This window comes from Tamandua tetradactyla, chromosome 11 (genome assembly GCF_023851605.1).
Source record: "Tamandua tetradactyla isolate mTamTet1 chromosome 11, mTamTet1.pri, whole genome shotgun sequence".
Lineage (NCBI taxonomy): Eukaryota > Metazoa > Chordata > Mammalia > Pilosa > Myrmecophagidae > Tamandua > Tamandua tetradactyla.
The window spans coordinates 40,402,833-40,417,184 of NC_135337.1; the positions used below are offsets into that span (position 1 = coordinate 40,402,833).

At 37.1% G+C, this 14,352-nt stretch overlaps 1 protein-coding gene across 10 annotated transcripts in view; it reads left to right on the forward strand.

Annotated features, from left to right (window-relative positions):
* The window catches only part of SSX2IP (SSX family member 2 interacting protein), a 48,279-nt gene that overhangs the window by 16,876 nt on the left and 17,051 nt on the right, over window positions 1-14,352 (forward strand). For all 10 annotated transcript variants that reach the window (XM_077120436.1, XM_077120441.1, XM_077120440.1 and 7 more), the window contains exons 3-6: window positions 514-683; window positions 1,124-1,336; window positions 7,308-7,418; window positions 9,229-9,364. In XM_077120436.1, coding sequence (XP_076976551.1) covers window positions 514-683; window positions 1,124-1,336; window positions 7,308-7,418; window positions 9,229-9,364 — 630 coding nt within the window. The remainder of the gene's footprint in view (window positions 1-513; window positions 684-1,123; window positions 1,337-7,307; window positions 7,419-9,228; window positions 9,365-14,352) is intronic.

Below are 14,352 nucleotides of genomic sequence, written 5' to 3' on the forward strand. Positions count from 1 at the left end.
ATAGTTACCACAAAAATTTGAAGATGTGGCTAGAAAGAGACACAAATAATTGTAAAACATCATTTTCAACTTCAGTAAAATTATCAGGGAGAGCTAAGACTTGTGCCATGATTGATAGGGTTAAATGCTTTGAATGGATAGTAGGTTACTTGACTGTGCATTTTCGAGGGAATTTTTATGCATTTGAAATGTAATGTTCAGTGGCTGTATAATGCATTTCTCTGATTTCTGACTTACTCTTTTAATCACATAAACTTTGAGTGGTATGGAGAAGTCTTTTATTTTTTTAAACATAAACATATTGTTGGGAAGAAAGTTAAGATAGTATGTTGTAACTTAACATGCCTACTGACACCACTTTATAGTTGTATCTTTTTGGAAGAAAGTATTTTTTTATATAAAAAATAGCTTTATTTTTATTTGAAAATACTTAAATAAGAATTTTTCGTAATGGAAATTGTTAGCTTTGCATATATTTTAATAAACTTATATAGATGTCTTTTATTCTTTCAGAAAGCAAAAATCTCTCTCAATATACCTCAGAAACAAAGATGTCTCCATCAAGTTTATACTCACAACAAGTGCTATGTTCTTCAATACCTTTATCAAAAAATGTGCATAGTTTTTTCAGTGCCTTTTGCACAGAGGAGAATATTGAGCAGAGTATCTCATATCTTGATCAGGTAAAATAAAATGTTTTTGTAGGACGCAACAGCATAAATCCTGTTATATAATAGATCATATTTTTATGAGAAAAACATTTGCCAAGTACAAGTAAATTTTGTGATCTACTGACGGGGACTTATATTAAATTTACAAAGAACCTTGGCAGCCCTCTAGTCTAGCTATAAGAGCACCTTTTATCTAGAGGAGCAGTTTGGCCCAGCCATTACCCTAGGGGCTCCTTCACTGAGAGTACAACCCTCATTTTACTGATGCAGAAACCTAAGCGCCTTCTCCAAGTCAGTTAGGTTATTGCAGAGCAGAGGCTAAAAGAGCTCAGTACTCTTTTTTCATTGCCCTTTGGGATACATTCTATTAACTATCTCAGGAGTGTCTATATTTTGTTTGTTTACTAAGTTGTTCGGTAACCAACTTTTAGAAAAACATTTTCTCCGACCAGGAATTGACTACTTTCGGTTTTCCTTCACTATATGAAGAATCCAAAGGTAAAGAGGCAAAGAGAGAATTAAATATAGTTGCTGTTTTAAATTGTATGAATGAACTCCTTGTACTTCAGCGGAAGAATCTTCTAGCTCAGGAAAATGTGGAAACACAGAATCTGAAACTGGGAAGTGATATGGACCATCTACAGAACTGCTACACAAAACTTAAGGTAGATATTGCCTGCCTGCATTTGAGTGCTGTTATGTTAATTCATTACTGTAAATACTTACTTTTCTGAACAAAGGAAATGTTTTTTACAGAAGCATTGTCCTGGTACCTTAAAATGTAGATCATTTGTTATTGGCTTCTGCTTTTTTTTTTTTCCCTTCCTTTTCTTCAACTTCTTTTATGTTTTTATTTTTTTCTTGTTTATTTTGAGAAGGAGTGGGAAGAAGGCCTTCAAAATCATCTTATGGTATGGAATTATATTATTGTGTATTATTAAGGATGTGATAAATTTAATACTAGAACCCAAGATAAATCTTCCTCTAAATATACTATTCCATATTTATTCTATACTGGGATTCCTTACTTTGAAAATAAAAACCCTTGAGTTTTTGTACTCTCAAGAAAATCAGCTTCTTTTTAGTTTTCTCACTTGTTGGTTCATGCCATTCTGCTTTTCCTGACTTTTCTCCCCCTGTGCCCTTTCCTTACCCCACCCCCTCCAAGATCAGACAAGAAAAAACAATGCAAGACATAAAACAGAGTTTTGACTCTCTGAGCTCTATGAGAGAATAATAAAATCTATGTAATATTTGAAAATTCCCTGATAGGAAATATGCTATATATGAATACTGGCAACATTTGGAGACTGATTTAGAGAAGCCTCTTAGCTCCTCAGTTATACCCCCCTAGCAGCCTGTCACATAGTGCTGCCTTATGTTGTCTTCTTAGCTCATATGCAATGAGTGGTATGTTTTCATCTTTAATAATGTTTTCACGTTCTTGCACATTCTACATGCTTAAGGGATAGAGATCATCCAACAGTATATCCTGGTAGGCTGGGGAACTGTGGTAGGTTGGGAGGGATATGTGGTGCCCTCTGGGCTTTTCAGAAGGTTATGTATTGTGGATACTATTTTTATTGATTTCTTAGCTGGTAAAACAAATAACCATGCTCCCAGTTAGCTTAACAACAGGGATTTATTGGCTCATGGTTTCAAAGGCTAGAAGGCTTGCTTTCTCCTGGGTCAGTTTCTTTTGGCTGGCTGGCGATCTTTGAGGTCCCTTGGCTTTTCTGTCACATGATAATGCATATGGCTATGTCTTCTTTCTCTGCTGGGTTCCGTTGACTTTTAGCTTCTGGCTGCTTCCTATGGCTTTTCTTTGTGTCTAATCTCCCTTGCTTATAAGGACTTGAGCCATTTTGAATTAAGGTCCATCTTCATTCCGTTTGGGCACACCTTAACTAATAACATCATCACAGGTCCTGTTTACAAATGAGTCCATTTCCTCAGGACCAGAGGTTGGAACCTAAATATGCCTTTTGTGGGGGCATGATTCAATCCTCAACACTATTCTCATCCATATCAGAGAGAACTATGAGAGGTCTTCTCAATTAGGCTGACCTACAGTTGTAAACCCCTTGAGGGAAGTAGTTCTGCCCTAAAAATTTTTTTGTCCTGTGCGCATTTGCCCAAATATCTTATAAGGTGTTAATATATATAATGATGTTGGTGATCTGGAGCTATTAAACCTTTTCTTTCAGGAGTGGGCATTTATTATGACTACCCAGAGTGTAGAGTGTTTTCCAGAATATCCTCTGCTTGAAATTTGACCTGGTCTAGAATCAGGTAATTTGGATCAGCTGTGGACAAAAATGTGTCTTCAGTGGAAAAAGTGGCCAGTCTAGCCCTCAAAGAGTTTCTAGATCTTATATTTGATCCATTTGATTTGTTGAGCAAAATTTATTGAGTATTTATGTGCTAGGTACTAGATTTCAGAGATGAATAAAACCCAGTCTCTGCTCTCAAGGAAATTGCAGTCCGCAGAGGGAGACCCATTGAACCATAATTATTTGCTTCATTAATTGTTCTTGGTGTACAAGGTCAAGGAAGGTTTCACAGACGAGGTAACACTTGGTAAGAGATTTGGAGAATGAGCAGAAATTTGCTAGTGTTTCAAAAGGATGTTCTTGGCAGAGGGTATATATAATGTGTAAAAAGCATGGCAGCATGAGAAAGCATTGCACTTTTAGGGAACAGAGAATACCTCTGTAGGGGCATGTTCCAGTTTGTTAGCTCCCAGAATGCAATATACCAGAAATGGAACAGCTTTTAAAAAGGGAAATTTAATAAGTTGCTGGTTAACAGTTTTTAGGCCATGGAAATGTCCTAATTAAAGCAAATCTATAGAAATGTCCAATCTCAGGCATCCAGGAAAAGATGCCTTGATTCAGGAAGGCCAGTGAAGTTCAGGGGTTCTCTCTCAAATGGAAAGGCACATGGCGGACACGGTCAAGGTTTCTTTCTTGGCTGGAAGGGCACAGGGTGAACACGGCATCATCTGCTAGGTTCCTTTCCAGCTCCCCAGGAGGTGTTTTCCTTCTTCATCTTCAAAAGTCGCTGGCTGGTGGACTCTCTTTCATGGTTCTGCAGTGTCCTCTGTTGTGGCTTTCTTGTGGTTCTGTCGTTAATTCTCTGCTATCTCTGAATTTCCCTTTTATAGGGCTCTAGAAAAGTGACCAACACTTTTGTGACCATCTCCATCTAATCCAGCTCAGCAACCACTCTTGATTGAGTCACATCTCCAGGGAGATGATCTAATTAAAGTTTCAAACATACAGTACTGAATAGGAATTAGAAGAAACGGCTGCCTTTACAAAATAGGATTAGGATTAAAATATGGTTTTTCCAGGGTACACACATCCCTCCAAACCAGCACAGGACTGGAGCATACAATGTATGATGAGTGTTGAGAAGTAGGGCTGGAGTCCAGGCTCCAAATGATATAAAAGACATGAAATGGGGAGGCACTGAGGAATTCCGAACAGAAGGAAGACATTTTTTTTTTTATTTATTAAAAAAAAATTAACTAACACAACATTTAGAAATCATTCCATTCTACATATGCAATTAGTGATTCTTAATATCATCACATAGATGTATGATCATCATTTCTTAGTACATTTTCATCGATTTAGAAAAAGAAATAGCAAGACAACAGAGAAAGAAATAAAATGATAATGTAGAGAAAAAATAAAAATAAAAAATACAAAAAATATATAAAAAAACAGAAAAAAAACATACCAAAAAAACTATAGCTCAGATGCAGCTTCATTCAGTGTTTTAACATAATTACATTACAATTAGGTAGTATTGTGCTGTCCATTTTTGAGTTTTTGTGTTCAGTCCTGTTGCACAGTCTGTATCCCTTCAGCTCCAATTACCCATTATCTTACCCTATTTCTAACTCCTGATGGTCTCTGTTACCAATGACATATTCCAAGTTTATTCTTTAATGTCGGTTTACATCAGTGGGACCATACAGTATTTGTCCTTTAGTTTTTGGCTAGTCTCACTCAGCATAATGTTCTCTAGGTCCATCCATGTTATTACATGCTTCATAAGTTTATTCTGTCTTAAAGCTGCATAATATTCCATTGTATGTATATACCACAGTTTGTTTAGCCACTCGTCTGTTGATGGACATTTTGGCTGTTTCCATCTCTTTGCAATTGTAAATAATGCTGCTATAAACATTGGTGTGCAAATGTCCGTTTGTGTCTTTGCCCTTAAGTCCTTTGAGTAGATACCTAGCAATGGTATTGCTGGGTCGTATGGCAATTCTATATTCAGCTTTTTGAGGAACCGCCAAACTGCCTTCCACAGTGGTTGCACCATTTGACATTCCCACCAACAGTGGATAAGTGTGCCTCTTTCTCCATATCCTCTCCAGCACTTGTCATTTTTTGTTTTGTTGATAATGGCCATTCTGGTGGGTGTGAGATGATATCTCATTGTGGTTTTGATTTGCATTTCTCTAATGGCCAGGGACATTGAGCATCTCTTCATGTGCCTTTTGGCCATTTGTATTTCTCTTCTGAGAGGCGTCTGTTCAAGTCTTTTTCCCATTTTGTAATTGGGTTGGCTGTCTTTTTGTTGTTGAGTTGGACAATCTCTTTATAAATTCTGGATACTAGACCTTTATCTGATATGTCGTTTCCAAATATTGTCTCCCATTGTGTAGGCTGTCTTTCTACTTTCTTGATGAAGTTCTTTGATGCACAAAAGTGTTTAATTTTGAGGAGCTCCCATTTGTTTCTTTCTTTCTTCAGTGCTCTTGCTTTAGGTTTAAGGTCCATAAAACCACCTCCAATTGTAAGTTTCATAAGATATCTCCCTACATTTTCCTCTAACTGTTTTATGGTCTTAGACCTAATGTTTAGATCTTTGATCCATTTTGAGTTAACTTTTGTATAGGGTGTGAGATACGGGTCCTCTTTCATTCTTTTGCATATAGATATCCAGTTCTCTAGGCACCATTTATTGAAGAGACTGTTCTGTCCCAGGTGAGTTGGCTTGACTGCCTTATCAAAGATCAAATGTCCATAGATGAGAGGGTCTATATCTGAGCACTCTATTCGATTCCATTGGTCGATATATCTATCTTTATGTCAATACCATGCTGTTTTGACCACTGTGGCTTCATAATATGCCTTAAAGTCCGGCAGCGTGAGACCTCCAGCTTCGTTTTTTTTCCTCAAGATACTTTTAGCAATTCGGGGCACCCTGCCCTTCCAGATAAATTTGCTTATTGGTTTTTCTATTTCTGAAAAATAAGTTGTTGGGATTTTGATTGGTATTGCGTTGAATCTGTAAATCAATTTAGGTAGAATTGACGTCTTAACTATATTTAGTCTAAGGAAGGCATTTTTAATTCCACTCTGGCAATAGAATGGAGAAATAGATGGGGAAGTGAAGATTTATATTTGCAGTGGATATTGTGGGGTCAAAAGGCCTGGCAGAAAGGACACCAGTTAGCAGACCTTTGCAGCTTTCCATCCTGGAGATGTTTTGGACTTAAACTAGTGTCAATAGGGATAATAAATAAGAATGAGGTATGAAGAAAATTTAGGAGGTAGAATAGGTAGGATTTAAGACAGATTAAATTTGGGAAATAAGAAGGAGTCATAAATTTAAGATATCTCTGTTTTAAGCTACTGAGAGTGTGGTATATAATTCACTTAGATAAATGTTGGAGAGATGCAGATTTGCAGAGAGGTTGATGAATTCAGGAACAGTGTTGATAATCACTGAGTAAATAAATCTCAGATTTACATTTATAAGACCTATCTACTGGCCCAGCGCCCTTTAGTTTAGCCATACCAGTTGTTCGGTATGATAGAAAGTTTTCAACCCTCCAAAGAAGAGCATACCAAAAATTCTGACAAACTTAGAGTTGTCCATGTTATACTCTTAAATTTTCTATATTCTCTTGAGAGCCATTGTTACAGAGATTGTTCAAGTTATTATGGTAATTTATCACATAACTTGAGTGACTTTCATATGGGGGACAGGTATTTAAAAACTACTCCATATGAATGCCCTTATGCAGAGCTTGGTACATTTCCTCAGGAACCATGTGAAATGAAATTAAAAGTGGCCATTTTATCCCATACTGATTCCAGGGATCTGCCATTCATCTTTGGAAAACATCTTCTGAGAGTTTAATACCTGCAAGGGAGAATGGTATCAAGCTATAGTCCTGCCTTTTTTACCTGAAGATTTGTCATTTTGCTTGGTCGCCTGTCTTCAGAATTAACTCTGAGTCTTTCAGTCTTTCTCAAAGCTTGATCTCCTCTCAAAAGATGATGATATCAGTATCTCTGAAGAGATAGTCAGAGGAATGTGCCGTAGAGGTAGTGTTGAAAAGAAATAGTAAAAATGTTCAGTGACAGCATCGTTGGAATAAGGGAGAAAGAGCCTGTGGGGGAACCACTTTGAAGGGGGAATAAGGCTCTTTTATACATAGATGAAATTTGGTTTATAATAATTGCTTTAAACATTTTTGTGGACTACTAAACTTCTGTAGAGCATAAACACTAGTATGAATAGCTTCTTATTACTGATCTTTTAAGGATGCACTTGTCTGAATCCTGTGCTCATTTTAATCAAGATTGCATATAAATGTTTTAGGAACAGTTGGAAACCTCCAGGAGAGAAATGATTGGGCTTCAGGAAAGAGATAGACAGCTACAATGCAAGAACAGAAATTTGCTTCAGCTACTTAAAAATGAGAAGGATGAGGTGAGTTGTTATTGCAGATCAAGGGACTTTTTGTGTTTTTGTTTGCTTGTTTGCAATCTGAGGTGACCATAAGAGCCATTTTACAAGTGTATACTTGTACAAAAAAGAAAAAATTATTCATCCTCTATCAAAATGGTATGGTGGATCCTTGTGTACAGTATTGCACCATGTATAACAGAGAGGTCAGGAAGCCACCCTACCCACTCCCTGCCATCCCAAGTTGATCCATTCAACTTAATATACTAGATGATAGCTCTTAACAACCAGCATACTATACCATCCATCCTGGACTCACATTCACTCTCCATTTTTCTTGGTCACACAGGTGCTTTAAATGCAGATCTTGTATTCACTGCTGTAAATATTCTTAATACTTGACATGCCGTTTGCATTATCTTACATACTGACATTTTTCTTCCAAACAAGCAGTTACTTGACTAAATGGACAGAGAGTTTATTGGTGTTTTTTGCATTTTTTTAAAAGCAATTCACATTAAAAATCTCATTTGAGGTAAAAGATGTCATAATTCTATTCTAATTTCTGCTTTAGTGTTTATTTAGTATTAAACCTATAAAGTTAATGCATTAAACAGTATTGTTCTTTAATTTATGTAATACTAAACCATCATGTTTTTTATTGTTCCACAGTATAATTCTTGACCATGTGATAACTGTAAAAATGTAATACTTATATTCAATGTTGTGTATGTAGCTATATATAGTTAAAGACTTTTAGGGGAGCATATTGTTTTGAAGACACTTGTAGTAATTTAGATAGGTTTGTTTTACCATATTTGACTATTTAATAGTATATTTAGTACATGGATACTTAAGTATCTTAAGTAACCCAACAAGATTGCTTATACATTTACTTGAGTTATTTCATAGAAAATTTTGACTCGTTCTGTTAGTTACACTTAAATGGTTTGAATACAGTTCTTTAGCAGGGATTAAGTTGACCATATCGTCTTGGCAGGGATTGAGAATGTCTGTGAAAATTAGAACCTATTTCCTATCAAGAGCAGCTTGAGAAGTGGTCGAAGTTATTAAGCATTGAACAACAGTGCCTGGCACATGGTGGGCACTCTGCAAATGTTTGAATTGGATTCTCTCTGCTGTTTAGACTTATTCTAATTTGATAACTGTGGCTTTGATCAGATTAAAAATAAGCCTGAACTCTACACAGTTCGGTGGTAGAGTTCTTATCTGCCATGCATGAGACCTGGGCTTGATTCCTGGCCCATGCACGCAAAAAAAAAAAATCAACAATTTGTGCTGTAGTAATGGGATAATCACATGGAAAAAGAATGAAATGTGACCCCTACTGTACAGCATACCAAAAAAAAAGAGCCTGTTGACCTGCTCTAATGTTCCATTGGTTAATAACAACTTGTCACAGATTGATAAGAAATAAATTACAAGGCAGTAATACAAAGACACTAAAAATAATCAGATGAGTTCTATTTGTTTCATATGAAACTTTAATCGCTTTAATTCTTCTAGAAGAGTTTTTGTCCTCTAAATTATCTGAGCCTATATATAAGGTGAAGGGTATAGTACAAGATAATTTAGAAAGTTAGCATATTTGGTAACTGCAGAATTAAAAAAAATGAAAACTTTACATGTTTCATATAATTTTTTTTTAAGAAAGTGACTTCCAGTGCTTATGGAAAAAGAAGAATCCTAGAATTTTTTACACTGTTACATGAAGAGGTGACTACTAGGACTTCTTTTCTCTTTTGAATTTGCCAATTTTAATTGGGATTATGAATCCTATAGAAACCCGTTTGATAGAAAATGCTTTTTTCAGGTACAAAAATTACAAAATATCATTGCAAGTCGAGCTACTCAATATAATCATGATATGAAGAGAAAAGAACGTGAATATAATAAACTAAAGGAACGTCTACATCAACTTGTTATGAACAAGAAGGATAAAAAAATAGGTAAGGATTAGCTGTCTGAGATACAGCTAAGGGGATAAATAAGCTAATGTTATGCTAAGAAATATAAAAGGATTGACCATAATAACTCACAGTGTCATTTCCATGCTTTATACAACTGATTTTATATGGTTTTATATCTGTATAAACTAGAAATTGAGACAGCTAACTACTGCAAAATAAGTAATTTTGCTTTGCTTTATTAATTGCATATAAGGATTAAACTTCACATCGCATTAACATGACAGGTATAGATTAATGCTTAGAGGAAAACTAAGCTAGAGGACACTCTAATTTTCTACAGCAAGAATTGAGAAAATTAATAAAAATTAGAATCAATTCCTGAATATCAGAGGAAGTATTACTTTAGAGTTGGCCTCAGAAAATTGTCAGACAAAACCATTAATGTCAATTTTGTGCACCTTTATAAGTTTAGCTATGAATTTTTGAAGCTACTACCTCAAAAGAATGGACTGTAAAAGTTATGCTTGTGTGTGTCCAAGATATACTTGTCTAAGATATACTTCTAGAACTATCCTTTTGAAAACTAATTTATAGCTATGTTCAAATATGTACGTAATTTCAGATAAATAGTGTAGATTATAAAGTAGAGCTACATAAATAGTTTTTGCTGGTGTGATAAAATGCAAGGACAAGAAAGAAGTCCATGCATTTATTTATTGAAGAATGGTCTCCAAATGGATTGCAGGCTGTCCTCTTAACTTATTCAGTGATACCCCTTGATTCTCTTTCCTAAACTGAATATGAACTTTTATATAAACGCTGGTGAGCAGACATTCCAAGACATCACGTGGTGCACTCTGCCTGCCACCAACAGTTCAGTGTTATAATCACATCATCGTCATTCTGTATAGTAGAGCTGTTGCATTTATTTGAATGTTTTAGTTTAAAAATTATTGAAAATAGGAAAATGAAAATGATAAGCAATGAAGACAGAGTTGGAAATCTTTGGGGAGGGTATTCTCAGGCAATAAATCTTAATCTCACTTGGACCACATTGATTTTTTTTTTTTTTTTTTTTTTTTTACATAGGCAGGCACCGGGAAACGAACCCGGGTCCTCTGGCATGGCAGGCAAGCGTTCTTGCCGCTGAGCCACCGTGGCCCGTCCCCACATTGATTTTTAAGATTGGTTAACCTCATAATCATTCATAAAGGAAAGCAGGGTAAAAGTCTTGAGATATAAAATGCGACATCTAATTAAAGGAATTTATTAAGAATTTAACTCCAATAACAGTTTCCTTATGAGAGTTCCTCATCTAAACACAAGTCGATGTGATAGTTTCGTAATGATTTTATTAGCTCTAAAATGACAATAACTTACACATTCTCATCTTTTTGCCACCTCTTGTCACCTTCTCCTATCCTCACCTATGACAGGAGAAACTTTACTACTATCAGGGGCTTAGATCCCTTTGATGATAATGGTGATAATAGAGCTTAGCAGACGTCTTCTATAAAGTTCCAAATAATAAATATTTTTGGCTTTGTGGGGCCTACAGTCTGTTACACCTTTCAACTCTGCCATTGTAGCAAAAAAGCAGCCATCCGCAATGTGTAAATAAAGGGACATGGCTGTGTTCCAGTAAAACTTTATTTACAGAGTCAGGTAGCTGGGCACAAACCACAATTTGCCAACTCCTGATAATAATAGATTAATAGTTCTAGTTTGCTAGCTGCTGGAATGCAATATACCAGAAACGGAATGGCTTTTTAAAAGGGGAATTTAATAAGTTGCTAGTTTACAGTTCTAAGGCTGAGAAAATGTCCTAATTAAAACAAGTCTAAAGAAATGTCCAATGCAGGAAAAGATACCTTGATTTAAGAAGGCCGTTGAAGTTCAGGGTTTCTCTCTCAAGTGGAAAGACAGACATGGTCAGTGTTTCTCTCTCAGCTGGAAGAGCACATGGTGAACATGGCATCATCTGCTAGCTTCCTCGCTGGCTCCCCAGGAGGCTTCGTACTTCATCTCCAAAAGTCACTGGCTGGTGGACTCTCTGCTTCATGGTGCTGTGGTTTTCTCTGTTGTGGCTTTCTCATGGCTGTGTCATTTTTTTCTGCTTTCTCTGAATCTCTCTTTTATAGGATTCCATAAAGTAATTAAGACCCACCTAGAATGGATGGAGACATGTCTCCACCAATCCAACTTAACCACTCTTGATTGAGTCACATCTCCAGGGAGATGATTTAATTAAAGTTCAAATGTACAGTGCTAAATAGGGATTAGAAGAAATAGCTACCTTTACAAAATGAGATTAAGATTAAAACATGGCTTTTCTAGGATACGTACGTCCTTTCAAACCAGCACAGTAGTGGATAATAATGAAATAACTCTTTTCTTTAATGCAATTTTATTGACATACAGTCACACCCCTTACAGTCCATCCAAAGTACACCATCGGTGGCCCACAGTGTCATTACATAGTTGGACATTCATCACCACAATCAAACTTTAGAACATTTTCATTACTCCAGGAGGTGAAAAAAGAGAACACCCAAAATATCCTGCACCTCCATCTCTCCCTATCATTGATCCCTAACATTGGTGTGGTACATTTGTTACTGTTGATGAATATGTTAACTGTAGTTCAAAGTTTGCAGTAGTTGAGTTTTTGCCATATACTACTCTGTTATTAACTCGTTGTACTATATCCATACATTTGTTCAGTTTATGAAGGAAATTTTTTATATTTGTACTGTTAATTACCGTTTTCATCTATCAGTTTAAAGATTTACAGATAGATAATTCAGTTTAAAGATTTACAGAGTTTTACATTCTTATGTTTAAACATCTGGCTTTCCTTCTGTGACATATATGACACTAAACTTCCCCTTTAAACCACACTCACGCACAGTTCAGCACAGTTAATATATTCACAATAATGTACTACCATCACTGCTATCCATTTCTACTCATTTAAATTCAACCTAGTTAAAAATTCGCACATCTTGATGCATAACCCCATTCCTCGAATCTCCTCTCTTCCCCACTTCCTCCCTCTATCCTGCTCTTCACAGCCAGGACACTTTCAGCAGTGCTGCCTTCCCTGCTTTGGCTTCCAGTCCAGCCTTACTGTACCCAGAAAGAGTGGTTTGGCAGCAGGGTCCTTTTAATTTGAAGCTTTTTGTTTTAAAAAGCAGCTGTGGTTTTTACATAAAGGAAAGGAAAAGAAAATGAAAAAAGCCAACTGTGTCTTTATAGCTGAACTTTTTTTGGGACGGGGGGAGGTACATGGTCCTGTAATTGAAGGGTCTCCAGCATGGAAGGCGAGCATTCTACACTGAACCACCCATGCACCCCCTGTATAGCTGAACTTTTTACATGTCCATCGCCACCTCTCCCTTACCACCTTTTCTGTCTCCAGTAGTTTCCATAGCCTCTTTCTTGTTTCATTTGATACGTCACTGCAATACCTTAAGATATGACTCTTAAGAATATTCTTCCCTGCTTCTTCTAGGTTAGTTAACCCTTGAGGTTACTTGCAGAAAGAAATGGAAGTTACTTAAGGCACTGATTATGAGCATTTTTGATGCTCGGCTCTATGCTTTGGAAGCAGTCCTGTGAACAAAGCTGAGCTAGACTGACTTCTCTGTCTGGTTCCAGTCCCTCCTCTGATAACCCCACGGGCCTATGGGTAGCCCAGTGAAGCTGACTATGTTTTTAGCGTAAGAATTACACAGAATTTTTGTCCTGGACTCTTCTAAAGCCAGCTGATATGTTGAACCCCAGGCACCAGAAGTGAATCATGGAAATAGAGAATATCTGGTGTAAACCAAATTTTGCCTAGATGATATGAACTGACAGGACCCACAGGCTCTGACCAGCCTGCTCTGCCACACAATTCCTTAGGAGCTGCTGTATTTTCATACTTACTTCCTTTCCTCAAAACCTTCCATCAATGTGTCATTTTTATTTCTTCTTCCTGAGCCTGCCACTTTTTCCTGTGTCTCTTCCTACAGCTTGTTACTGAAAATCAAGAGTTTTCATCTATAGAAGGATGAAATAGAGAAAAAATGATAGTTTTTTTGGTCGAATCTTCAGCAAAGGTGTGTGGTCTATATGGCTGCTGGGAGTTAGTCCTTTTTTCTCTTTTTTTCTTTGCTCCCAGCAACAGACCCAGGTTATTGGGACAGAGGTACCCCTAAGCTGGGCAGCCAGTGTCACCCTCACTGGTCTGTACAGACAGCGGGGGCAGGATTCACAGGTGAGTGTGGGTCATCAGGCCAGCCAGGTTCCCAAGCAATCTGGGCAGCTTCCAAAAAAAGGACAGCATCTTAAATCCACAGAGTACCTCTAGCAAAGTTATGTATGAGTCATTTCATACTTTTTTTTTTTAAATAAGAAACAAAGGAAATCATCCCAGATTCTGTCATTCCAAGGAAAAGAGAGGGGAAATTTCATGTTTCGCAGATGTTTTTAGAGTAACTAACCTGCCATTTACCTATAGTAGGAGGGTCCAAAGACTTGACTCAGAGAATGTGCAGTAGGAGGGCTGGGATGTGCCCCAGGCGGAGGCAGCCCCTCCAGCGGTCGCGAGCTGGGCTGGGGTCCTGGGTGGCCTCGATGTCACCATGGCTGTGTGACAACCGCTCTGTCTCTGGGTTCTGAGCTCCTTGTCTGTAGTGTAGCATCCCCTGTCCTTCACTCTCGTCCCTATAGAGCATGAAGAAAGAAGCATCTTAAGAACAGTAGAATTAACTTATTGCTGTCTGCTCTTTTAAGGAAGTGGGAGAAACACCTAGGAAAGGGTTCCAGTGTCTCATTCCTGATGTCATCTAGGGAAAGGACAGTTTTATTCAGAAAGGCTTTATGATTTATAACTTTTAGCAACTCCCCTTCTTGCCTTTACCCTCAGTGCTTACTTACCGTTTTTTTTTTCTTCTTCTTCTTTCACTCCTGAATCTTAACTCTCAAGTCCCTTCTCAAAGGGCTGCCCACTTGGGGTGACTGACATTTGTCTGTCCTATATC